Raw genomic sequence first — 27,657 nt, 5'->3', positions numbered from 1 at the left:
TTGAAAATAACGCATATTCTGTAGTCATTTGATGGTGTCACATATATATATATTAGTTGGGTTGATAGTATTTCACAAGTTTCTACTCTTACTTATTTTCTTTCTAGTTGTACCTTCAATTGCTAAAAAGAGAGTATTGAAATCACCTTTTCTAAATTGTGAATTAATTTCTCCTTTCAATTTTCAGTTTTTCCTCATTTATGTTGATAATCTATCATATGTGTATACATTTATTATTGTTTTATTTTCCTAATGTGTTTATTTTTAGCATTAAAAAGTTTTATTTTTCTCTAGAAATATCACTTATCTTAAAATTAATTTTGTCTTATAGTAACGTAACCACCCCAGCTCTCTAAATGCTAACTTCTACATGATATATATTATTCCTCTTTTATATCTTTTAAATTTTCCTTTGAAGCTCAAGTTTTTTCTCTCATAGACAATATAATGGTTCATCTCTGCGTTTTCACAAGAATGTTTAGTCTATTCACATTTGCAGTACTTATCAATAAGGTTGGATTTACAGTGTTCATTTTTTGTTTAGTTTTCTATATATCTCATGTCTTTTATAGTCCTCTGTTTTCCTTTAATGACTTGTTGTGTATTAAATATTTTTAGGGTACCACTTTTACTCCTTAGTTGCTTGTTTTAGCTATACTTTGGGGGTTATTTTCTTAGTGATTACATCCTTCATTTACAATTTGTAGCTTTACTTTATCCCAATCTGCTTGAGTATGACATTCTTCTAATTCTAATAAACATGACAATTTTGATCAAAAATGCTTCAATTCTTCCCTGTTCATGCTATTATTGTTGTAATGTTACCTCTATTTATAGTATAAATCCAACAACCCAGTTTTAAAATTACTGCATTAAACATCTTACATTTTTAAAGTAATGAAGAGTAAAAGTGAGTATGTGTGTATGCGTACCTATATATAAATGAATGCATATATGTACAATATAAAAATTTATTTATATTTATCCTCATAATTACCATTTCCATTATAAATGTTGATTTGAGCTACTACCTTGTATCATTTCCTTTCAACCTGAAAGATTTTCTTTGGTATCTCTTTAAGGACAGGTCTCCTTGCAATGACTTCTCTCATTTTGTAATCTATCGATTCTTTCTTCTGTCATCTCAAACATGCTCCTAAGCTCAACTACTGAATATTTAACTTCAATTATTATAGTTTTCAAAGCTAAAATTTCCATCTTTTTCTATAGTTTTGATTTCTGTATTGCTATTCCCAATTTGTCATCATCATACTTTCCTTTTATTCTTTACGCATAATGTCCTTAACTTCTTTGTACATATTTAACATATATGATTCTTACCTGCTAAATCCAGAATCCGGACCCACAAAGAGTCCAGTATTTTTTTACTGTATTTTTTCCCAGAATATTGACTATACTTAGCTGTTTCTTTCCATATTTCATATTTTTATTTGAAATCTGAATATTATATAATATATTTTAAGTGTTCTGGATTTTTATTTCTTCTTGTGGGCATTTTGTCTGCTTTGTAACATACCTAGATTTAAACTGTGGAATCTGCCTTCCTGGAAGTGTGCAGCTGCTGATCTTCTGATTCATTTTAAAATACATATATATTTTTTGGCCTGGCTTTTTAGGAGTCACCATTATGCATTCATAGGTTAGCTATCACTCAATGAGTTGGACAGTGGTTTTACTTAAACATCTGTACATAATAGGCTTCCATTCTGCTGATAGATTTGTGTGTTGGTGAGCACACTCAATATTCAGCCAGTTCTCAATTCCCATGAATTTTCCACTCCATTGAACTCTCTTGGTTTTTCCCTACACATGTGTGTAATTTCCCAGCCATTCAGTGATGTGTGGAGAACTTATGCAGCCTTCTATGATTATTTCCTATCAAGAAACTCCCTGCTAAATTACTGTTTTATCTGCTTCACAACTGGGACCATAAACTCAGGCTACAAAAACTGCAGTTTTTCCCCATTTGTTTCTTACCAAGTTTCCCAATCACCGTTGGAAAAACCCCACAGATACAGTTTTCCAATGTGTTCACCAACACGTTACAATGATGCATGTATTGTATACATCCTTGTACCTCTAATTCTCAAATTAATATTTGTTGTGATTAAGTATTGATGTCAACTTGTCTGTCCAGGTGATAATGCCCAGGTGTATGACCAGGCATGCACTGGCCTAAGTATTGCTGCAAGAATATTTCATGGCTGGTTGATAAGCCAAAAGCCTGGTTTATTAAGTCATCAGTCAGTTGACTGTAGCTGTGGCTGATTATGCCTACAATCAACTAAGGGCACATCTCCCACAAATGAGGTAATCCAATCAGATGGGTTTGAGTCAATCAGTTTAAGACTTTTAAGGAGGGGGAGAGAATTTTCACTGCTTCTTCAGCCAGCAAGCCTCTTCTTTTTAGTTCACTGAGGCCCTTCATTGGAGTTACCAGCTTCACAGCTTGCCCTATGGATTTTGGACTCTTCCATCCCCATGGTTGCCTGAGACACAGTTAGTAATCTCATATTTACAGATATCTCCTGTTGGGTCTGTTTCTCCAGAGAACCATGACTAGTATAGTGTTTTTATATTATGCTAAGGTTCAACATTGACATCCATTGGTTATAGCATACCCAGAGCTCACAATGATTCTTATCAGTTGGAGATAATGGGTTCTAGAGTAAAGGTTTTAATTTAGGCTTTTATAAAGACTTTACTGGTTTTCTTAGAAAGGCTTTTATAAAAATTAAAAATTGATGTATAATTGAGCATTTTTAAATGGCTTATTTGATTTCTAAACTCACTACTGGTCTAACTTTCCACATAATTATAGTTTTCATATTTTCAAGTTAAAAGTGCTCACAAATGCTGGTCAATATTGGCTCAATTCCACCAAAGGAAGGAAGATTCTAATTTCTTTGATTTCTATGTAAGATTTAAATAAAGTGCACTGTAACTGGTATATATGCTTAGGCTTACCTACCATCTTCATTTAGGTGGTACTTTTAACTTCATGAAATAATTATATTGAGTCTAATATCATTTTTCAAATTAATTTTCCATTTGACCATGGAGAATTACTTAAAAAGTACATGGAAATTCTCAGTCTTATAGATCTGATTATATTTTATCTTAAATTAAATATATGTTAAGTTTTATGTATGATATAAATAGAGTTGTTTTATTCATCAGGTAAGTTCGCAGATTTCCATTCCTTTGATTGCTTCTCAATATCATGTGTCTTTCCTGAATCTTACTGTTTTCTCTGTATTTCATAGATACCCCTAGCAAACTGGAATATATTCAAAGAGCACTACAGCTATCTCAATGTTGATGCTGATGACAATTTTCATAGCTTTTCATTGAGCATAGCTGGTAAGACCTATCTTTCTTTGATCCTCAAATTCTGCAAAGTTTAAATTGCAATTTCCAGAAGGGCTTTTTTTCTCCAGGCACAGAAAAAGTTGTAAATATACTTTTAAAAGAAAGAAATCTGATTTAAAGAAAAAACTTGATATAAAAAGAAGTGAAGCAGATAAAATCTCAAGTCTTTACTTCTACAAAAATAAACTATAGATGCCAATTTGAATTCTACTTCATAAGACTATAAACTACCATTAAAGACATTTAGAAATTATAAGGAACATCATATTGATATACCAATAACCTACAAAATCTAGGTGCCTAAAAATATATTAAATTCTCCTTATTGCTAATATTTTCATGATTATAGAAATGAAGCATTTATTAACTCAATCCTCATGAATACACTGAAAGGCAGTTTATCTTATTATTTTTATCTTACAGATGGAGAATAGAGAAGCTAAGTAGTTTTCTCAAGTTCACACAGCTGTTAGCGATGAAGCAAGAGGTCAAACTCAAATACATGGGTTCCATTGTCTGTTACCTTATCAACATAAGTGTGGAGAATGATATTCTTGTAACGTTCTCAACTCTCTTCTTTTTAAAATCATAATAGGATTTTTTTAACTGGCTTTACCACCTAGTCATCCTTCAGAATTCCATCACCTTAGGCAGAAGCATAAAAAACTAATTGTTATTTTATAATGAAAAAGGATTTTCTATATATTTGTTCAGATGGATTGCTGTACCTTTGCCTGATAATCTTCTCAAAGGCAACTAATAATGCTAATACATTGTAAACTGGATTTTACAAGATTGCACGTCTTTTTTTTTTCTGAAGTATAATCTTTATCTGGTCTCTGCAGAGTTTTTATTAAAAAATATGATGCTTTGTTTAGTAAACATTATGATTTTAAATATCAATTGAGTCATTACATGGATTGATCAACAAAAATTTGAATGTTAGTCTTAACTCAAGGGCCAGGGAAGAATATTAATAGATTCCGTTTCCTTATCCCCTGCCCCACCTCATTACTAGCATGAAGGGTGAGTGGCCTCACTGGGGACAGTTGTAGATGGAGAACTTACAGTTGGGTTATCTTACAACAATACTTGCTTGCTATTCCCAGAATACCTTATGCTTGCTGTTTTTGACAATATTCAGGACAGGGAATTGCAGCTATTAGTTTCATCCTGGATGTCGGGCTTACTCCAAAAAACTCATGAGAGGGTTTGTTTTGTTTTGTTTTCTGTCGCTTGAATCTTCTGCTTTATCTTCCATTTTAGTCCCTTTTCTTTTTCTTTCAAGTTTGTTTGAGATCTTTTTTCCCATTGGCCCCACTACACATCTAGACTTTTCAACTGACTCAAGGACAAGTGTGCCATAGCAGGAGCTGTTTAATGGGCTGGTAATTCCATCATGACAATAATGCTTCCACTGCGGAGCAGTCAGAATTCTCTAAAGTCCTAGTGAATAAAGTATAAATATCCCTAGGAAATATTTCAAAAGTAATGTCCTTACTTGGTGCCCATTCTTTTAATATTTCACTATCATTTTTCATTATTACTCTAGTAAATCATTTGGATAAAAACAGATCTTTATACAAAGTCCCCTTTGCTTTTTCCCAATAAGGCTTTAAGTCATAGACAAAATAGTGCCAGGAACTTCGATAGTGCCCTTAGACCAAAGAATGCTGCTGAGTGCCCCTACAAAATGAAATATCAGCTCACCAGAATTCCTGGCACTTCTGTCAGTAGGCCCTTATTTCTCTTCTTCAATTTTTCCTTATACATAAAATAAGTATGAGATGCCAATGGACATATAATTTACATCTATTTCTCTTCTATTTTGAAAAGTCTTACAGCCTCCTCTCTTCATATCATTGTGTGACTTATTCTTTTCTCCAGATGAGTCACTGAAAAATAGAATGTTACATTATAAAAATGATCATGTCACTTTTAGAAATATATATATCATATACTTGTATGTATTTATGTAGTTATATATTACTTTTTATGCCTCCCCCAAGGTTAACACGCTTAACTACATATATATATATATAACTATATACATATAGTTTTATATAATTATAAAGCTAGGAAATTGGCGTTAGTATAATCTATAGAGCTTATTCATATTTCACCAGTTATGTATGCATGCGCTCACTTAGGTGTAGTGTAGGTTGTTCTATGCAATGTTATAGCATGTCTAGCTCTGTATAACCATCATCACAATCAAGAAACTACTCGCTCCTTTGTATTTGTCCATTATGTACATAATGGCAGCATCACTAAAAGACTGCCTCATGCTACCTCTTTATAGCCATATACACCCAGCTCTACCCCGTGCTTAACCCCTGGCAACCACCAATCTGTTTTCTATATCTATAATTATGTTACTTCACATATGCCATATAAACTGAATCACAAATTGTGTATCTTTTTGAGATTTTTTTATACGCAACATCATTCCTTTGTGGTTCATCCAATTTGCTGCATATATCAATAATTCTTTCATTTTTATTTCTGAATAGTATTCCATGATATAGATGCACCACTCACCAGCTGAAGGCTATCTGAGTGTTTCCATTGTGAAGTTATTATAAATAAAGCTTCTTTATAACCTTTGTTTCGTAAACATTCATGTGCAAGTTTCTGAGTAAAACCATATTTTTATTTCTCTTGGACATATGTCCAAGGGTGCAATTACTGGGTGATGCAGTTAGTCTATTTTAGTATTTTAAGAAATTGTCAAACTATTTTCCAGACTAGCTGTACCACTTTTCATTCCCAAAGTGATTCAGTTCCTTTGAACCCGCACCAGCATTTAGAGTTTTCACAGTTTTTACTTTAGTCATTCTGATAGGTGTGTGGTAATATCACATTTTGGGTTTAATTTGCATTTTTCTAATGGCTAATGATGTTCAACTTCTTTTCATGTGCTTATACGCCATCTGAATTTTTTTTAATTAAATAACTGCTGTGACTTTTGCCATTTTTTAGTTGGGATTGTTTGTTTTTATAAATATTGAATGTTGAAATTTATTTTGGTTTGCTATGGCTGCCAGAATGCAATATACCAGAAATGGATCGGTTTTTACAAAGAGGATTTATTAAGTTACAAGTTACAATCCTAAGGCCATGAAAATGTCCAAATTAAGCCACCAAGAAGAGGAGGCTTCTCAGAGGAAGGTCTGCTGGCATCCGGGGTTCCTCTCTCATATGAGAAGGCACATGACAACCTCTGCTTGTCCTCTCCAAAATGTTCTTGTGGGCATTTGATCTCTCTCTTAGTTTCTCTGGGCTCTGAGGTCTCTCCAAAATATCTTTCCATTAAAAGATTCCAGCAAGTGGATTAAGACCCACCTTGAATAGGCAGGGTTACATCTCCATGGAAACAACATAATCAAGAGCGCCCACCCACCAGTAGTTCTGCCTCACAAGATTGGATTAAAAGAACATGGCTTTTCTGGGGCACATAACAGTTTCAAAACTGCAAAAGGGTTCATAATATATACTTGATAGAAGTTCTTTATTTTATATGTGTGATTTGTACATATTTTTTTCCAGTCTTCAATTTGCTCTCTCATCCTTTTAACAGGATATTTCACAGAGCAAATGTTTTTAATGTCAATGAAATTCAATTTGTCAAGTTTTCTTTCTAGAGACCATGTTTTTGGTTGTCAGGTCTAGGAACCCTCTCCCTAATCCAAGTTCCTGAAGAATTTCTCTTACTTGTTTTTTCTAGAATTTTTAGAGATTTAAGTTTTAAATTTAATTCCATGATCCATTTATGAGTTAATTTTGTATAAAGTATGAGGTTTATGTTACAGTCCCTTCTCCATTGAATTGCTTTTGCTCCTCTGTCAGAAATTAATTGGACATGTTGGTGTGGCTCCATTTCTGTGTTCTCTAATCTGTTCCACTCATCTATAGCTCTATCCCTCTACCAGTTCCATACTGTCTTGATTACTGTAGCCATATTGTAAGCCTTAACTTTAAAAAGATTGATTCCTTCCACCTTATTCTTTTTTCATAATCATTTTGCCTATTCTAGGATATGTCACTCTTAATATGGAAAAAAGATGCATACTGTACTGATACATAAAATTAACAACAAAAAAACCAAGGCTAGCAGCCACATGCACAGTATCAAAAAAAGTCGTGCTATCTCTACAAAATTGACATCCAATCTAAGGAATAAGCTTTTTTAAAAAAGAACTCTATTATTCCATTTCTAAGGATTTATTTCGGGGAAACAATCAGTTGTATGCTTGACACTATAAATTGCAGTATTACTGTTAATGGCTCAGCCTCTAATGGAGCAAGGCCATTCAAGGTGTGATCCACCTCCTACAGTGCCAATCTGTACATTGGTTGTTAGGAGGTCCATGATGTGTTAAGGAAAGAAACTGAGAGTAGGCCTTAAACTTTCATAGCAATTCCACAAAGTAATTTTGGTAACTTCGTATTGTTGAATTTAATAATTAAAGAAACAGGGGCTTGTGTCGCTTTTTCCCTTTCATTTTTCCTGCACTTCATTTTTATTAATATTCATTTTAATTGGTCACAAAGGTAATATTTCACTATAGAGTAGAGGTTAAAAATAATATGCACAGTGATTGAATTAGCGTTTTCTAGCTTATACCATCTCATAGCACACATAAAGCAGTTGATTATATTTGCATGGCACACTGGGGTAAAAACAAGGGTATATTTAGTTGCTGTCAAATGGGTTTTGGGAAAAATGATTATTTTTATTTCATATATTTATAATGAGAAAAATATAATTCACCTCAGGGAGAGTGTTAATAGCTGAATTAAATAAAATATTTTTCAATATTTTTTATTGAGGAATTTGAACTTGTTTCTATGAACATGATTCTTTGCATCTCAAAATAGTTGAGATAGTAGCGCTGATGGATTTTTAACCCAGTCAAACTTTCACGTCAGGCATTTTGAAATCTCCAGGATGCTCTAATTTACAGGATGGATATGCATTGTCAGAACAACCATGCTGCAGCTTCACTAATCCACCACCCAAAAAGCTTTGCAAGAACAAATGGAAAAAAAAAAAAGAACAAATGGACAAAATCTTCTGATATGTGGGAAAAGGTAATTGGTATTACCTGGAATTGCAGCCACCAGATGCCCTGGCCTGATCTCATTACACACTGGTCATCTCAGCAGTTTTTTGGCACCAGGAATACAAACTCCTTCAGCAGGTCCCTGGGTCCTGGACCACACAGGGTCAGAAGTGGTGAGCTTTGCAACTGGCTGCTGATGTAGCTGTTCAAATGGAAGCTTACCTCCTTGACCTTTTCATCATGCTGTAACGGAAGAGTATGCTCTTGGCGTGCCCGATCTGCTCACAGCCTACAGGGACTTCAGGCTGCATCTCAATCACTGCTCTGCCCTGAAAAGCATCATATTGGGCTGCTCACGACTAGAAGCAACTGAGCCAGATGCTTCCCAAACCTCTCAAATGTTGCCCAAATTGCCCACAGGCACAAGGGATAGGTACCTCCTGGCTCATATCTGCTTTGGTCTCTGCATATCTGCTTGGAAGCTGAAGCTCTGCACAAGGCTAAGCATTTTATGGTAGGAATTATCTCTACCTTGTTCATCACTATCACAGTGTGAATAGTCCCCGTCATATATAGTTGTTCAGTAAAGAGTTATTGAAAGAATAAATGTCCATCAACATGTAACCAGTAAATAAAGTATGATCTTCCATATAATGGAACACTATGCAACCTCTAAACTGAATGATATCATCTTTCAGGAAGCTATCAATGAATAGCACTGACTGAAAAAAAATTGCTTCCAAATGGCATGCACGTTATGACCTAATTTATGTAAATCATATATGCGTTTCTTTATATATACGGAGATACCATGAAGAATGTTGAAAATTTGAATTTGGTGTTATTTTAATTAAAAAAAAATTCTGGATTTTTTTTTAAGCTTTTTACAATGACTTTACATATGTAAACACTGCCTCATGGAGCATTACCAGTGAAGAGCCACTACCTGTGAGACAGAATAGTGACAGCTAGCCCAAGGCCTGAGCTTTGCTCTTTTGTTTTCAGTTGTTCATGTTGTGTCAGAACTGAACAAATACACATTTTTGTATACTTATATATTACTGCGTATTTTCCACATATAGTATCTTACTCATTCCTCAAAATTAAAGTTATGATTCCTTTGCCCTTAACTCTTTTCCCCGACTGTTGGTGCATTTTTCAAGGTTTCTGCAAATTTCGTTTCCTCTCCAAAGTCCCTCTAGGAGGACCCAGTAACAAATCTAATCAGCCTTTATCTTTTGGGTCACCTGACTGCCCTGCCCTCTCCTGCCAGGCATCATCGCTTACTCTGATATTTTGGAACCGCATGGAAGCCTCTCGTGATGGAAGAAACAATTAATTCCTTAGTAAAGCAGTTTCTGTCCATTGCCTTACAGACATTTTAGTAAAACTTTTATGTGGTTTTCATTGACATGTTCTTTTCTTAAGTCATGAAACTATGGGGACTGGGCTGGAAAAAAAATCAGACAACAAATCATGAGTACTTAGAACTCACTCATGCCCACTTATTACTTAGGTACAGTTAATAAGCATGCCTGTCTTACTTGACTTCTTGGGAGAAGTTTCGCCTAAAATGTTCCTCTACACTCCATGCAAATAGACTTTCAGCTGCCCACATCAAGATTCTCACTGACAAATGGAAAAGTATTTGCAAAGTCCCCTTCGGGGAACAGTGAGAACGGGGAGAGATTCAACTTCCCCAAGTTGAATTCTTGATATTCTCACAAGCAGTGTGGACAACCAAAGCTATAGGCTGAGCCCCCAGTCTTGGGGTTTGTGCATATGAAACTTAACCCCACAAAAGATAAGTCAAGTCTACTTAAAAGTTAGGGCCAAGAGTCACCCCCAAGAGCGCCGCTTTTGTTGCTCAGAGGTTGCCTCTCTCTCCTGCCAACACAGTAAGCAAATTCACCACCCTCCCCCTGTCTACGTGGGACATGACACCCAGGGGTGTGGACCTTCCTGGCAACGTGGGACAGAAATTCTAGAATGAGCTGAGACTCAGCATCAAGGGGTTGAGAAAAACCCTAGAATGGGTTGAGACTCAGCATCAAGGGATTGAGAAAACCTTCTTGACCAAAAGGGGGAAGAGTGAAATGAGACAAAGTGTCAATGGCTAAGAGATTCCAAACAGAGTCAAGAGGTTATCCTGGAGGTTATTCTTACACATTAAGTACATTTCACCTTTATAGTCAAGATGTAATGGAGAGGCTGGAGGGAACTGCCTGAAAATGCAGAGCTGTGTTCCAGTAGCCATGTTTCTTGATGAAGATTGAATAATGATATGGCTTTTGCAGTGTGACTGTATGATTGTGGAAACCTTGTGTCTGATGCTCCTTTTATCTGCCTTGTCAACAGACGAGTGGAAAATATGGAATAGAAATGGATAATGGGGGGAACAGGTGTCAAAATAAATTTAGTTTGAGATGCTGGTGATCGATGATGGCGAGGGGAAAGGGGTATGGTATATATAATCTTTTTTTTCCTGTTTTCGTTTTATTTCTTTTTCTGTTGTCTTTTTATTTCTTTTTCTGAATTGATGCAAATATTCTAAGACATGATGAATGTGCAACTGGGTGATGATATTGTGAGTTACTGATTATGTATGTAGAACAGAATACTCACATGTTAATGTTTTAGTCCTTTTGTTGTTAATTTTTTTAATTAATAAATAAATTAATTTTAAAAAAAAAGGATTCTCAGTGATATGCCCTGACATAACCTAAGTTGAAACTCAAATACCAGGCTTACAATAAAGAAACTAAAAGACAGAAAGGTAAATTGATTCCGAAAGACACACAGTCGGTGGTGGAATTTAGACAACATGCAACCTACTGTGTTACTTTGCCACTTGTGACATTTTTGAAACACTACAAAATCATAATAGGATACACAGTTTCAAATATAGGAACAGGGTTTTCAAACAAAACATTTTTGAAATGAGTAATCCCCATCACTAACATTTTCAATAGAACAAACTGGAACATTTCTAAGAATAATCTTTCCACAGGAAGAACAAATTTAATTATTCAAACATCCCCCCCCCACAGTTCCCCTAAAATGATCATTACTAAAATCATTCATTGATTTTACTTTATTTCAAACTCTGAATTCCTTTTAAGAAGTAATATTTCTTCCTGAATATAAAAAATAATTTTAGCAATTCAGAGTAGTATGAAAGTGTTTAAATTTTTCCATAATTCCATCACACAGACCTAACAATCCTGGATATTTCACAGTATGTTTTCTTCAGTTGATTTTCTGTACAATTTAAGCATTTGCCTATATCAATAACAATTTTCTAAAAATGGTTGAAATATAATTTTCTATAGAGATTGTCTTTTCAATGATTTTAAGGGAGATAATCTGTCAATCTCTCTTTTAATTTATTTGCATTTTTTTTCAGATTGCCTATCAATTCTATTTCATTTTTTATACCTAGAATATCTTAATTTTAATATAATCTATCTTTTTATGTTTTTATGCTAAGAAGGACCTTCCCCATGCTTTAATAAAGTAAATATTTGCATAATTTTTCTCCTAGTGTTTGCAGATTCTTTTCTTTTCTTAATTTGTTACAATTAGCTAAGGTACATATTTGCATAATGTTTTCCTCCTAGTCCTTTTAACTTTTAGTTTGCATGTCTTTTTTAAATTTCCTATAATTCCTTTCTAAATTTGTAATTTTGTTTTATTGTATGTTGTGTCAGAAGGCTCCCCTCAATTTTTTTTTCCTGAATTGTAATCGGTTGTTTCAAGGTCATCTCTTAGATAATCCATTATTTTCCCAATGATTAGATAGAAATGCCACTTTTACCACTCACTAGGTATTTATATACATAAATATTCATAAATGCATCAACTACATGATCCAGAGTACTGGTGAAGAATATATCTCCTGCACCATCTTTTATTCTTGCCCCTCTTCCTTCCACTTTCCTCAACTCAGTAACCAGAGGTGGCCCCCAGCTGCAGAGAAGACCAAACTTCTTTCCTGCCTGTCCCAGCCTTCCCCGCTATACGTTTTCCCCAGAATGAAGAGCCATGCTTCTTGGGAAGAAGTCAATAGGATTTATTACTTAAGAATAAATGAAATATATCATGAAATGTTCAAAAATATCCTGTCCAGGACAGAATGTGTTAAAGGAAAGGGAGGGGGAAATATAGGATTTTTTGTTTGGTTTTTGTTTTTTATTTCTTTTTTAACGTGTGAATTTTAACATGTGCTTTTTCAACCTAATGGACATAAATCTAAATAGACAAGCTTGATAAAGGACTGGATATACAATTTCTGACCATATACTACAATATCTGACATTTATTTGGTGTTTATCAGACTTCCCTTTGGTGAATTTAATCATCTTTTTGTAGAATGGAATTAATGTCATTTCTGAGATTACAACCAATTTCTCCTATTGGCATAAAGGCTGAAATTGCCTTAGGAGACCTTGGTTTGTTGCACAAGGACAATTTGGAGCATTTGGTATACATACTCTTTTGCAAGGTAATTATCTATTTCTATACCTCATGGAGGTCAGCACTCCCACAAATGGGCCAAATAGTATTAAGGGAAAACCAATTTTTAGCAGTCGAAAGAGGGAGAAATCATGTAAGAGAAAAAAAAAAAAAAAAAAGGAAAGTTAAGTCTCCTACTAGGCCCAGAACTCTGCAACCCTGAGAATCTTGTTCAGAACTAGTTCCACAGGTGAAGCAATGAGAGCCTGAGGCTCTAGACCCAGGCATTCTCACTCACCTGGTCATTTGCTGAAAGATGAAACCACTTGTCTGGATCCTTTCTTTCACCTTCCACTGCTGGGAAATGGCAATGACTGGAGCATCTTTGCAAGCCAAATGTGAAAGATGACAGACCACCCACAGTTAGACAGCTCAATTCTTGACTGATACATGAGAACATAAACTTCCATCTAATAGAGAATGATGAGGAAGAGGAGGAGGAAGAAAAAGAGAAAAGCATCAGCAATGTAACCTTTTTCAGAATGGTAAGATCCACATCATAGGTGGCAGTCACCTTTGTATGTTCAATAAACCCACATTCACAGACACATACAGTGGAGAGCCATATATGTTTCCCCTTACCCAGTGAGTCTTAAACTTAATACCACTCTTGATATGGATCTGCCTCAGCACAGAGCACCCAATGAGTTGAGAATGAATTATAGGTAAGTCCTTAATATATGAATTGCTATTTAAAATTTTAAAGTAACACCAAGAACCCAACAGATAAATGACAGAGAAAAATAAAGAAAATATAAATGCCTTTAAACATATGAGTATCTGCCTAAATGAAAGCAAAACAATGTATGTACCAATTAAATTATGCTATGCTGATACGCCACTTTTCACTTAATCAAATAAGCAAAAACCCTAAAATTTGATAAACTCTGTTGGTGCAGCTTTAGGAAAAATAGCTGGTAAGGAGCATAAACTGTTAAACCCCTCTGAAGGTCAAACTCATAATTGCAAATAATCTTTCTTGTATTATTTATAACATCAAAATATTTTAACCAACCCAATTGTCTACCAATAAGAAGCAGGTTAAATTGCAATATATGTATACAATGGAAATTGATACTGTTGTAAAAAATGAGGGGCTTTCCATGTTCTAACATAGAAAAATACACAAACACTAGAAAAACAATATGCATAACAGAGTACATAATATGGGATGTTTTTGTGAAAAGAGAAAACTGAGATGCTATATTCATTTGTGCTTTTAAATGCACAAAGAACCTTTGGAAGTATGTATGTGAAAGTAATGGCAGTTTTTATTTAAGGTAAGGGGGTAGGAACTTGGAGGATGAGAAATAAGAATGAGATATACTTTTTAAATAAATTCCTTATTTTTTAATCACTATTATATAATATATTTAATCACCAATATATTTAATCATTAATATATTGCATTTACATAGCAGTTAAATTTTTGAAAAACAATAATGTGAAAAAAGAAAGGGGTGAAGGGAAAAACTAATAAAAAAGAAAGAAACAATCTCTTTGAATTTTCAGGTATGTTTAGTAGAATAAATCTATATTACAGAAATTTTCTCTCCCACCAAACTAAGTGAACCAAAAAATAGTAAAATCTCAATAAAAATTAGAAGCAGAAATAGGTAGATTTTAATGCCACATGAAAAAAGATTTTCAAGCACAAAACCCAAGATTCTTGTAAATGTGGCTCAGTTCCTAAGATTTCTTCAAAAAGCAACACTTAAAAGAAAAACTTAATCAACACTATCTTAACAGTATACACATGCATCCTTAAATTTAGAAAAAAGAAAAGTTAACAGAAAAGGAATGTGAATACAAGCCTAAAAGAAAACTGAAGAAAGAGCCCTCAAGCATAGTGTGGTAGAATGAAATATTAGCCAAATTCAGACATGGCCTTAATCTTAATCCACATTCCTGACAGCCCATTGTGAATGTAAACCCATTGCAAATGGAATCTCTTGAAGATATCATTTTAAATTAAGGTATAGTTCAATTTAATGAGGTTGAGCTCCAGATGCTGCCAACCACAAGGGTAAGCAAGCTTTCTGGATTCCAAAACTGAAACAATAAATTCCTATTGTTTTAGGCAACACTTTTTATGGTGTTTGACATAACAGACTTGCCAACTATGACAACCTTTGGTACTAAAAAGTAGGGTGCTGCTATTACAAATACCTAAAAAGGAAGAACTGGTGATTGAGTAATGGGTAGAGACTGAAAGAATCGTGTGGTGCTTCATAGGAAAATGCTAGATTCCTTTGAAGAGATGGTAGATACAGACATGGATATTAAAGATGCTTCTGATGAGGCTTTAGAAGAAAATGATGGATGTATAACCAAGAAGTTAGAGTTTAAGAGATGATTACAATTACTGAATCATTATATAGATATCCCTTTTTACTTTCCTATATATTAGAGTAGACAGAGGGAAATATCCGAAATCTTTATACTGTAATCCAGCTGCCTTGGTCTCTGATAGCGATTGTATAGCCTTTATCTTGTGTTCTCGTGATTGTAAAACCCTGTGACAAAACTTCACTTGTACTCATTTATCCAGTTTTTAAACTTTACAGTCTTGTGATAACTAAAGACAACCCCTAGTGTTTATTAATGAAGGGTCTTGGGTCAGCCAAGAACTAACCCACCACAAGTTCAAAATTATCTTGATAACCAAAATTGACTTTAGCCAAAATGGGCCCACCTGACATGCACAGTAGCTTAGACTTTAACCTATAATTCACATATACTTCATTATAATACTAAAAATCATGCCTGTTTTCATATTAAGGCCATCATTTTCTTACATATATTCTGTGACTAGGTATGTAATCAATCTGCGCATGCCCAATAATTAAATCACCTCTAATTACATCATCTCTCACCATTGTATTCATAATACTAAAACTTGTTCATCTTTTAATGCCATAAAACTATCAGAATTATTGCAGTTTGACAGTCAGGTTTTTAGGCCAATTAGCCATTTGACCTCCTGCTTCACATCTAGCAATCAATTTTTTCCTTTCTTGAAACCCCAGTGTCAGGAATTGGTCATTTGAGCAGAAAGGGCAAAAGAATCCATCACCTTTGTCTGGAGCCAGATGTGTTATTGAAAACTGGGAGGAAAGCAATCCTTCCTATAAAGTGGCAAAGAACTTGATGACATTGTGGTCTGATGTTACTGGATGGTAGCCAGAACTTGTAAGCAATGTCCATGGATCTTTAGCTAAGGAGCTTTCCAAGTTAAATGTGGAAGGTAAGGCTGGCTCTCCTTGCTGCATACAGAGAAATGTGAGAGGAAAGTAATAAGCTGAGAAATGAGCTGTTAAGCACAAGGAACAACCAGTTGGTGATATAGAAGATTGTCAGCCCATCCAGATAGCATGATTTGAGACTAGGGCCAGAAGCAACTCTATCAGGCTCCTCTCTGAGCTTCTGGGAAGTGAGTTCTCAAAGAACAATCTTCTGCACAAGGATTTAATTGAAAAGCCCTTTGATAAAAAGGGTGTTACTGAAAAATGGATCATGTCAACCACTTCAGAGGATTGGAAATGCAATATTCAGGACAGTCTATGGAAAGTTTTTTATTGGATAGTTCGGACCCCTTTGTACTACCTGCAAAGCCAACAGACATTTTGTGTGAAATTTCTGTGAACATAAACACAGCCAGCCTGGACTGAAAGTAACAAAAAAAGGACAAATTGAGTGAAGAATGACTTCAAAGGCAGAACAATGGAAGTATAGTTTTAGACCACAAAAATCACCTTGGGCCAAGAGGGAGGGCCTACCCACACATGTGGAAAGGGTGGACCCACCCCAGAACTTGGAAGGAACCAGTTGTCTCCACCCCAGTGCTTGGAAAGGACCAGTTGTCTCCACCCCAGTGCTTGGAAGGGATCAGCTGTCTGCCCCTGAGCTTGGAGAGGGTAGGTTTTTAACTTGATCAAGGAGAGTTCAACCACAACCCCAGATCTTGGAGAGTAGGGTCTATTCCCAAGTGTTTAGGGAGAGTCCAGCAGCACCTCAATGCTTGGAGAGAATGGGGCCTAAGCCCAGATCTCAGGCACAATGAGGCCATCACTCTAGTACTCAGAGAGGTTAGTGCCTAGTCCACAGCACTCAGAGAAAGTGGAGTCATTGATTAAGTACTTGGAAAGGATTGGGCTGCCCCTCAAGCAGGTCTGGAGGACAAAGTATCAATTTACAGATGATTCTTGGACCTTCAAATCTAATGGAGATTGTCCTGCTAGGTTTCAGACTTATCTGGGACCTATGAAACCTTTTATTTTTTTAAACTTCTCTGTATTGAAATAGGAATGTCTATCCAATGACTGTCCTACAATTGCATTTTGAAAGCAGAGAACTTGTTTTCCAAATATCACAGATTCACAGATGGATAAGAATTTTGCCTGAGATGGACCACACCCATAATTCATTGTGATAAGACTTTTTATTTAAAGTTGCTAGTGAAAAGGCTTAAGACTTTTGGGATGTTGTGATTTGTGAATAGGGTTTGCCTGTGGGGGGAACATATCTTTTTGGAGTTCAGAGGGTGGATTGCGGTATATTGAATTGTGTATCTCAATTTGGACATATTCTTAATCACAGTCCACATTCCTGTTGTTGTGAACCACATTGTAAATAGGATCTTTTGAAGATGCTTTAAATTAAGATGTGGCCCAATTGAATGAGGTTGGGTTTTAATCCAGAGAGGATTAAGGAGGCCTTATGAAAGAAAGAAACTGAAAGCCAGAATTAGAGAAAGCCACAAGGAGGAGCTGGAAGCAAGAAGTCAGCAGGAATTTGGAAGAGAAAGGAGAGGACATGGTCATGTGATATGAGACACAAGTAGAAGCTAAGAAACTTCAAGGATTGCAGCAAACCACCACCAGATGTTACTGATCATGGGAGAAAGCAAAACTTGTAACATTAAATATTACTTGTTGTTTAAGCCAATTCATTGTGTAGTCTTTGCCATGACAACCTGGCAAACTAAAATAAGTAAGAGTCTTATGTTGCCACCATGTGAGCTTAACAAAAGTTGAAGGAATTATAAGACGTGGTCCTTCCCCCACCAGAATCTGAGGTAATAAGCAATTTGCATTTTTAGATTTAACACCTAAGATTTAAGCACTGAATAATATATCCTAATTGCCAGGATTTGCCATATTGGGAGGCACAATGCTACATTAGAAACTGAGCCAAAATCCAGAAAATGGAATTCATCCCTAACCAGGTGGAGTGGGCCCTGGCATGGGGGTATTTAAAAGAATATAAAAGAAATAAGAGCAAAATGCAAGTCCACCTAATCCAACAAAGGCAGTACCATCCCACCACTTTCTCTTCTTTTCCTCAAAGTTCACATCCTTGGACAATGACTATATGCTAGAAAAAATACTAAGACTACAATTTGTAGACAAGAATATTCCCAGTTTATCCAGAAAAATGCCAAATAGATTTTATCCACACCATTTCATAACAAGTTAAAGTGTTTGACAAAGCTAAACAATAACAACAAAAAAACTCAACAAAATGAATAAAAAAAGGGCAACTATGCAAATTGGAAGAGGGAGAGTGAAAGCAAAGTTGAAGTAGAAGGAGAAGATGAAAAGAAAAGGAGAAAAGGAAGGGATGGATGGGGAAAGAAAAGGAGAAAGAAGGGAAAATATTAAAAGATATTTCAGAAAAGATACAATACAAGGGAAAAAATGGATTCTCATGAAAAAGCTACAATAACAATAAGGAATGTTTGGTATAATAACAAGAAGCACAGAGAAAAATACAAAGAGATTTAACAGTGAGATGTTTATGAACATGGAGTGGTGGTAAATTATGGTAAATATTAGTGAATTGCTCTCTCCACAGACTGGATATTGTCAACCATTCCCTAATCACATGGCAGGCAGCAATGGGGTCCAGCACCTGCTGTAGCTTGTTGGTGCCAGAGGAGGACATAAAAACCTAGTTCTCTAATATATGGAGGGGCAGGGATAATGGTAGTCCTATCACTGATCACTTTTTAATTAGCTACTACCGACCACCGGGGCCCAGCTCTGAAGGCAGCCATTTTTCCAACCCACCCCAGATGAAGGCAGAAGATGAGACTTAAAAGTAGTATGCTTCCTCAGAGCTGCAGAGGACAGTTAAAGAGCTGCATTTGCTGGGCAGATGTGAGGTAGAGAAAGTCTAATTTGGAGGAGCCATGGATGAAGCTCCTGTCGCCCTTCCTGGCTCCTCCCCAGTGCAGTTTGGATCCAGCTGGCACTCCATTTTGTGGGTTACTGACCTCATTCCAGCTGGGAAAGTCTGACTTGGAAAACTCATCTTCAGCATGCTCCCCTCCCTAAATTTGCTCCTGAGATGAAAGCAGCTTAAGACAATGAAATCAGTGTAAGAAACAAGTGAGACAGATAGCCTGGGGCAAAGCTTACCTGCTTTAAGTCCTGCAGTAGGAAACTTGGGAGAAGGAGAAGGTCTATTTCCTGAGAAGTGAAAGGGTCATTCAACCCCCTGTAAACAAGGCAACTCCTAAGGCCACTAACAAGAACCAGACAAGCAAAGACAAGACAATTGAAATGAGATGGTAGGAAGAGCAAAAAGAAAAAAATAAATGTAAAAAGTGAAAATAGCTTGAGATGTGTGGGAACATCATCAAGCATATTAATATAGGATTATGGGAATCATGGAAAGAGAAGAAAGAGAAAATGGGACCGAAGGAATATTCAAAGAATAATAACAGAAAACTTCCCAAATTTAGCAAAAGACATGAAGAACACATCCAAGAAGCCCAGAGAACAACAAGCAGGTTGGTAAACTTGAACAGAATCATGCCCTATCACATACAGATCAAACTGTCAAAGGCAAAGGACAAGGAGAGAGATCTGCAAGTTGCAAGAGTAAAGCAACATTTCATGTACATGGGGATCCCAATTAAATTAAGTTCTAGCAGTCAGTTGAAATACTTAAAGTACAATTGCCAATCAAGAATTTTATATCTGGCAATACTTTCTTTCAAAAAAGGGAGAAATTAAGTCATTCACACATAAAAAAAAAAGCTGAAGGAGCTCACTACTATTGTATTTTTTGGCATGTAACTCCACTTATTACTTTCTATAGATGCTAAAATGCAAATGCATAACAAGAAATTATAAACCTATGGTTTGGATGTTCGGTGTTCAAATATGTAATTTTTAGCAAGTACAAAAAATGGTGGAAGAAATGGAGGGGTATAGGAAGGATGTATATGTATGCTACTGAAGTCAAGTTGACATCAAATCAAATGTTATTGTTATGTATTTTTCATATTAAATTTCAATGCCATAGTATACTCAAAGAAAATATAGGATATTTACATTCAGAAACAAGTGAGAAGGTGTTCTATATGGTACAGTACAAAAAAAAATGTGAAAGTAGTCATTACCAGAAGAATTGAAGGAGAAAAAAATACAATATTTACAAATAATAAACATCAAAATACAAGAAGAAAACCCTGCATTATTTGTAGTGACTTCAAATGCAAATGGAATGAACCCCCTGGTCAAAAGGTAAAGATTAACAGAATGGGTTAAAAGCAGGACCCAACCATATTCTGTCTACAAGAGATTCACTGAAATTCAATGACATAAGTGCATTGTAAGTGAAATGATGGGAAGTGTATATAATGTGCCAGTAATAACCAAAAGAGAGCTTGGATAGCTATACCAATATTATATCAAATAGACTTTAAGTCAGAAACTGTTACAAGGCACAAAGATGACCATTCTATACTGATAAAGGGGTCAATTCAACATAAGTTGAATTATATAACATAACACATAACATCTGTCTTATGACATTATAAATATATATACACCTAAAAACAGACCTCAAAATAAATGAAGCAAATACTGATAGATTTGAAGGGAGAAATATATGATTCTACACTAATTGTGGGAAATTTTAACACACCACTTTTAATATTGAATAGAATATCTGCATAGACGATCAATGAGGAAATAGTAGACTTGAATGATACTATAAACCAACAACCTAACAGACATATATATAACATTTCACCCAATAGCAACAGAACTCATATTCTTCTCAAGTGGAAGAGGATTATTCTACAGCATAGAACATATTTTAGGTCACAAAATAAGCCTCAATAAATTAAAAAATGTAAAGATCATACAATGTATTTTCACTAGCTACAATGGAATGAAGCTATACATCATGAGCAGAGGGAGAAATAAAAATCCACAAATATAGTGGAAATTAAACAATGTACTCTTGAACAACCCAAGAGGAATAACAAGGAAAATTAGGTAAAATCTTGAGATGAATGAAAATGAAAATACAACATACCAAAAACTTAGGATATAGCAAAGGCAGTGTTGAGAGGCAAATTCATAGCTTTACATGTTTACATTAAAAAAGAAGTAAGATTTCAAATCAGAGATGTAATCTCAACACTGGAAGAACTAGACAAAGAAGAGCAAACCAAACTAGACTGACCAGAAGGAAGGAAACAAAGATTAAAGCAGAGATAAATAAAAGAGACTAAAATAACAACAGGAAGACTCAACAAACCCAAAAGTTAGCCCTTTGAAAAGATCAATAAAATAGACAAAACTCACTATACATCTAAAGAAAAAAAAAGAGAGAGGACACAAATAGTTAAAATCAGACATTAAGGAGACATAAAAAGTAAGGGAGACATTACTTCTGACACTACTGAAATAAAAAGTATTATAAGAGAATGATATGAACAACTGTGTGCCAACAAATTAGACAACCTAGATAAAATGGACAAATTCCTAGAAACACACAAACTACTTAAATTGACTCAAAAAAAAAAAAAGAAAAAAGATCTCAACAAACCAACAACTAGTAAAGACATTGAATCAGTAATCAAAAACCTCCCCCAAAGAGAAAAGCCCAGGATCTGTATTTCTGCTGTAAAGATGGCTTTACAGTAAAAGTTCATCAAACATTCCAAGAAGAATTAACACCAATCCTGCTAAAACTCTTCCAAAATTTAAAGAGGTGGAAACACTCCAAAATTCTTTCTATGAGACCAGCATCACCCTTATAACAAAGCAAAATAAAAATACCACACAAAAAAAGATAATTTTAGACCAGCATTTCTTATGAATATAGATGCAAAAATCCTCAACAGAATACTAGCAATTGACTCCAAAACCATATTAAAAGAATTATATACCATGATCAACATAGGCAAGGGTGGTTTAACATAAGAAAAGCAACTACTGTAATCTACCACATTAACAGAATGAGGGAGAAAAAACACATCATAGTCTCCACTGATGCAGAAAAAAGAATTTAACAAAATTCAACATTCCTTCTTAATAATAACAGTCTAAAAATCTAGGAATAGAAGGAAAATCCCTTAACATGATAAAGGGCATATATGAAAAACCTACAGCTAACATCATCTTTAATAGTGAAAGACTGAAAACTTCCCTTTAAGATCAAGAAGAGGACAGGGGTACTCACTGTCACCATGGTTAGTCAGCATTGTGATGGAAGTACTAGCCAAAGCAATCAGACCAGAGAAAGAAATAAAAAGCATCAGCACTGGAAAAGAAGAGCAAAACTCTCTGTATTTTCAGATAACATGTTCCCATATACAGAAAATCCTGAAATACACACAACAAAGCTCCTAGAGCTAAAAAATGAATTCTGCAAGATGGCAGGGTACAACATGAATATGAAAAGATCGGTAGTGTTTTTATACATTAGTAATGAACAATGGGCAGAAATCAAGGAAAAAAATCCATTTAAAATAGCAAATAAAATAATCAAATATCTAGGAATAAATCTAAGCAGGGATGTAGAGGACTTGTACATAGAAAAGTACAAAATATTGCTAAAATAAATAAAAACCTAAATAAATGGAAGGACACTCCATATTCATGGGTTGGAAAACTAAATACTGTTGAGATGTCAATTCTGCCCAAAGTGATTTACAGATTCAACATAATCTTGATGAAAATTTCAACAGCATTTTTGAGGAAATGAACAAGCTCAACACCAAGGTTATATGGAAGGATAAGGGACCCCAAATAGCCAAAGGCATCTTGAAGCAAAAAAAAAACAACATGATGCTAGAAGGTATACTGATCTTAAAATTACTATAAAGCCACAGTAATCAAAATGGTGGTGATGGTAGCACAACGTTGTGAATGTAATTAACAGCTCTGATTTATATGTTTGAATATGGTTAAAAAGGGAGAAATTTTTTTAGAATAAAATTTTTTTAAAAGTCCAAGAATTGTATAACACAAATTGTGAACCCTAAGTTAAATCTGGGGCTATAGTTAACAGTACAATTGTTAAATGTGCTTTTTTCATTAATTGTAACAAACGTACCTCACTAATACAATGTATTAAAAATAGGATAGTATAAGAAGATACAACATTTTACACATATTTCTTCTGTAAACCGATAGAAATAAAAATTAAATCAAGCCTCTAAGCAAAATAAGCAATGCATCTATAAAGTGAGAAAAATAAATCTGGGTTCAGACTATTTAAAATTTTACATAGCAATTTCTCTGTGCCTGGTAATGTTCTAAGTGTTTTATGAGTCTCATCATGGTAACATTCAATGTTGTGATACAAAGGAAATGTAACTATAGAATTCTGAGGGAGAAAATTGTGATTCTGGAATTTTCACCTAGCCAAATTGTGGGTCAGGTTCAAAAGAGACGAGAATCAGACCCTGTTAAACTAGAGAGCTCAGGACATAAAGAAAGCAAGAGTGTTTCTTGAAAATAAATATTATCAATGAAATTGACTAATCAAAAGATAAATTGAGGTATTCAGAAATGGAAACACATCAGGAAAAGAACTGATGATGAGCAGTGAATCTACAAAATATAGAACAACAAGAATCATTAGGTCTGCATAAAATCTTGGAAATACTAAAAATTTTCAAAAGTGATAGCAATAATATTATCATTAAAATTGAGATGAGAGAAAGAAGGGTAGAGAGAATGTAAGATCATTAAACTCATTACTTTTTATATCAGGAAGTTAATTCTTTAGAAAATTGATAAACTGAAATTAAGGGAAAAATCAATCATAATATTTTTATATTTTTCATAATTGCTGCCCTTCATTCTTTGGGTTGACTAAGCACTTCCTTCACTTCAGATATCTTTATGTACATATGGAATATTATCCTAAAATTAATCCCACCTATATAGCTGGAACATATGTATTATACATGCTTGTCACACTTTGTTCCACCTTTTTGTTAATCTGTTTCTCCATCTTTCTGTCTAAGAAAATGCATTGAGAATATTTATAATGGTGTCCACCAAATGCTAATTCTAGTAATTTTGGGTGCTGATATGAAGCCATTTTTGTATTTTGTTCTTTGCCCTTTTTTAGAGTTGTTTGAATTTTGCATAAGGAACTCGTTCTAGTTTGCTAGCTGCTGGAATGCAATATACCAGCAATAGAACAGCTTTTAAAAAGGGGAATTTATTAAGTTGCAAGTTTACAGTTCTAAGGCCATGAAAATGTCAAAATTAAAGCAAGTCTATAAAAATGCCTAAATTAAGGTGCCAGAAGAAGTTACCTTCACTCGAGAAAGGCCAATGAAGTTCAGGGTTTTTCTCTCAATTAGAAAGGCGCATGGCAAACCTGGCAACGTCTGCTAGCTTTTTCTCAAGGCTTCTTGTTTCCTGAAGCCCCACTAGAGGCATATTCTTTCTTCATGTCCAAAGGTCTCTGGCTGTTTGGGTTCTGTGGTTCTCATGGCTCTGAGGACTCTCTCCAAAAATGTTTTCTCTCTTAAAGGATTCCAGTAAGCTAATCAGGATCCGCCTGAAATGAGTGTAGTCATAGCTCCCTCTAATCAAAGGTTAATATCCACAATTAAGTGTGTCACATCCCCATGGAGAGAATCTAATCAAGTTTCCAACCTACAGTACTGAGTTGAAATTAAAAGAAATGGCTGCCTCCGCGAAATGGATCAGGATTAAAACATGGCTTTTTTATGGTACATAATCCTTTCAAACTGGCACAGAATTCAATTTTTTTAAAAAATAAAAATAATGACATCATTATTTATAAGAAAATAATGATATTATCTTGATACATGCCAGAGTCCTTTCAGGACTCTGACCACATTTTAAAAGAAGATTTTAAGCTGTGCAACAGATAGCATTCTTACAATGAGAGAGTCATTCCCTTGTTTTCCCCCACACCAAATGATAGCTGGAACTAAAGATAACCACTAAATTTGCCATTGTTTATGATGACAAGATGCTGAGTTAGACCCTTCTAATTAGAACATCATGCTTCCCACACTCTTACAAAATTGGAAGTTTGCATTAGGGAATTTTCCCCTCGGCTTACTTTTGATTAAAATCATTACATTATGGATTTGTAAAGAACATAGGGAGTGATCAAGTTTCATTTTAGAGATGGGTAAAGTGAGAGCATATGAGGTTACATGATTTTTTACTGAAAGACTCTATAAGATCCAAACCTGACTTCTGAAATCAGCCTAATTCAGCCACACTGCTACATTACACACTTGACTTTTTTCATTTCATAAGGATGAATGTTTCACCAAGTTAAAATATTATATTTTATCCATACAATTATATTTACATGATTGTCTCTCAGTTCTTTATGATTACCCTTAGTGAAATTGAGGTTTTTGATGACCTTAAAAAGAAATCAGCTATTCATTACAATGTCAACAGGAGACACACTGGGGGGCGGGGGCAGGGATAGAGGGTGATTCCTTTGGTATGTGTGTATGTTGCAAATTCTCTACAATTACAGTTATTACTTTGGAATATTGGGTGGGTGGGAGTTATGATTCCATGAAAAGCTAGCACTTTGAAACTGCAGCTGCATGCAAGAAGTAAGGTATTAGGCCATCCTTTTTTCATGGAAACCATCAGAAGTCTGGAACATAATTGGTCATAGCAAAATAACTTCAAAGGGCCTGGTCTGTGCACCAAGAATCCTGCAAACAGCAGCAGAGACAAGCAGGGGAGGAAATGGATCATCGTGTTCCGGGACGTGAACTCACGAGCCTGAGTCACTGTTTAAGGCCTCCCGCAAAGCTGCTCAAGCTGCTGTCAACAAATCCACTTTTTTTTTTTTCCAGTATAAACGCTGGAATACTCATCTACTTCTGTGGCGATAGAGACTTTCACAATATCCTTTGGCCAAAGCAATGTAACCACAGCCACTATGATCTCAGATTCAAAATATTTCGGCAGCAGCAACAGCAGTGGATACAAAGCATCCGCCAATTCCCAAATAAACTCATGTGAATGCTTCATATTAGCTAATTACCAAGGGGGGTTTTATGGGAAACCCTATCAAGAATGTTGCAGAGCTTCTTAGGATGTTGCTTTTCCTTGCTCGGGTCTGGAGGAAAAAATACAACTGCAGCGCACTAAAATTTTTATGTAATGGGGCAGGAGGTAGCAATGTGGGGATTCTAAATGGGTCAAAGTCTTTGACTCTTGGGGCGTAACCTATGCTCCAAGGCATCTGGGTTCTTTCCCCTCCCACCTATTCATCTGCATTCCTCCTTCGAATTTGAAAAAAAGATGATCTGCTAGATAAATATTTTTCAAGCTATTTTTTTCTGTGACATTCGCAGCAGATGACTTTCACATGTATTACGCTTTCCCATGAACATGTCCATATTTTGACAACAAAGAAAATCTGGTGGGAAATAAAGCAAAAAGTGCTATGGACAGCTCATGGCACAGTCAAAACAGACCATGGATTATGTTGATTTCCCAGTGTATTAGCTATGACTGCAGCCTTTCTCTCCTGCTACATAAAACATATACAGGTGCGAGTGACCAAGAGTGTTATTATAAGGATACATTTGATTACATACTAATTTATAGGCAATAAAATAGGTGCAACAGATTTTTACAAATCAATGAGAAAAACTGGCAGCAGAAAAAAAGAGCAAAAGACAAGAAAGAGCATTTAATTGAGAAAAAAAAGTGTACTAAAGATTAAAAAGTCCTGAAATGATTCACAGTTTAAGAAATCAAAACAAACTATTGGTAGAACAATTTCAAAATTTAATAATACACAGAGTGGTCTAGGGCCTCAGTAAACAGAATCTCCCATATGAAAATGGAATTGGCTTGGCTTTGGAAAGATTGTGACAGTACATATCAAAATTGTTAATCCATACATTTTTTCATCCATCAATTCCATTTCTAAGAATTCATCATACAATTGCACTTGCTGTACAAATACAAATAAAATTAGAAGCTCAAGGATTTTCAGGCAGCCCTGACTGTAATAATAAAGAATGGAAATAAAACAAGCATTTGTATATAACGGACTTGTTAAAATATAGTATATTCATGCTATGGAAGATTATATATATAAAGGATCTATATATATGCATAATTATAAATATATGTACATTTGTATGTTCATATATGTCACATATTCCTAGAAAATATCTTGCTGGATGCACATGATGCTGATGGTGGCTGCTTCTTGGAAGTGGATCTGTGTAGCCCAATCAGAAGGTCTTTCAATTTTAATTTTTCACTTTCAATTTAATAACCTAGGCACTTTCTGAAACTTTATTATCAACATTACTACTATTATTATTACACATGTACTATTGTAGTAAACTAAAAAGAATTAACATATTGTTAAAAGAAGAAATTTTAGGTCA

At 34.9% G+C, this 27,657-nt stretch overlaps 1 protein-coding gene across 3 annotated transcripts in view; it reads right to left on the bottom strand.

Moving 5' to 3' along the window:
• The window catches only part of LOC143646204 (uncharacterized), a 140,682-nt gene that overhangs the window by 56,364 nt on the left and 56,661 nt on the right, over positions 1-27,657 (bottom strand). For all 3 annotated transcript variants that reach the window (XR_013157376.1, XR_013157377.1, XM_077115155.1), the window contains 3 exons: positions 13,213-13,384; positions 8,682-8,788; positions 5,104-5,288 (listed from right to left, as the gene is read on the bottom strand). Coding sequence is in view for 1 of the 3 variants with exons in the window: in XM_077115155.1 (XP_076971270.1) it covers positions 5,159-5,288; positions 8,682-8,788; positions 13,213-13,384 (409 nt within the window). In the remaining 2 variants the exon portion in view is untranslated. The remainder of the gene's footprint in view (positions 1-5,103; positions 5,289-8,681; positions 8,789-13,212; positions 13,385-27,657) is intronic.

The sequence above is a fragment of the Tamandua tetradactyla genome, chromosome 9 (assembly GCF_023851605.1).
Source record: "Tamandua tetradactyla isolate mTamTet1 chromosome 9, mTamTet1.pri, whole genome shotgun sequence".
Lineage (NCBI taxonomy): Eukaryota > Metazoa > Chordata > Mammalia > Pilosa > Myrmecophagidae > Tamandua > Tamandua tetradactyla.
This window is presented reverse-complemented; position numbering and strand designations above follow the sequence as displayed.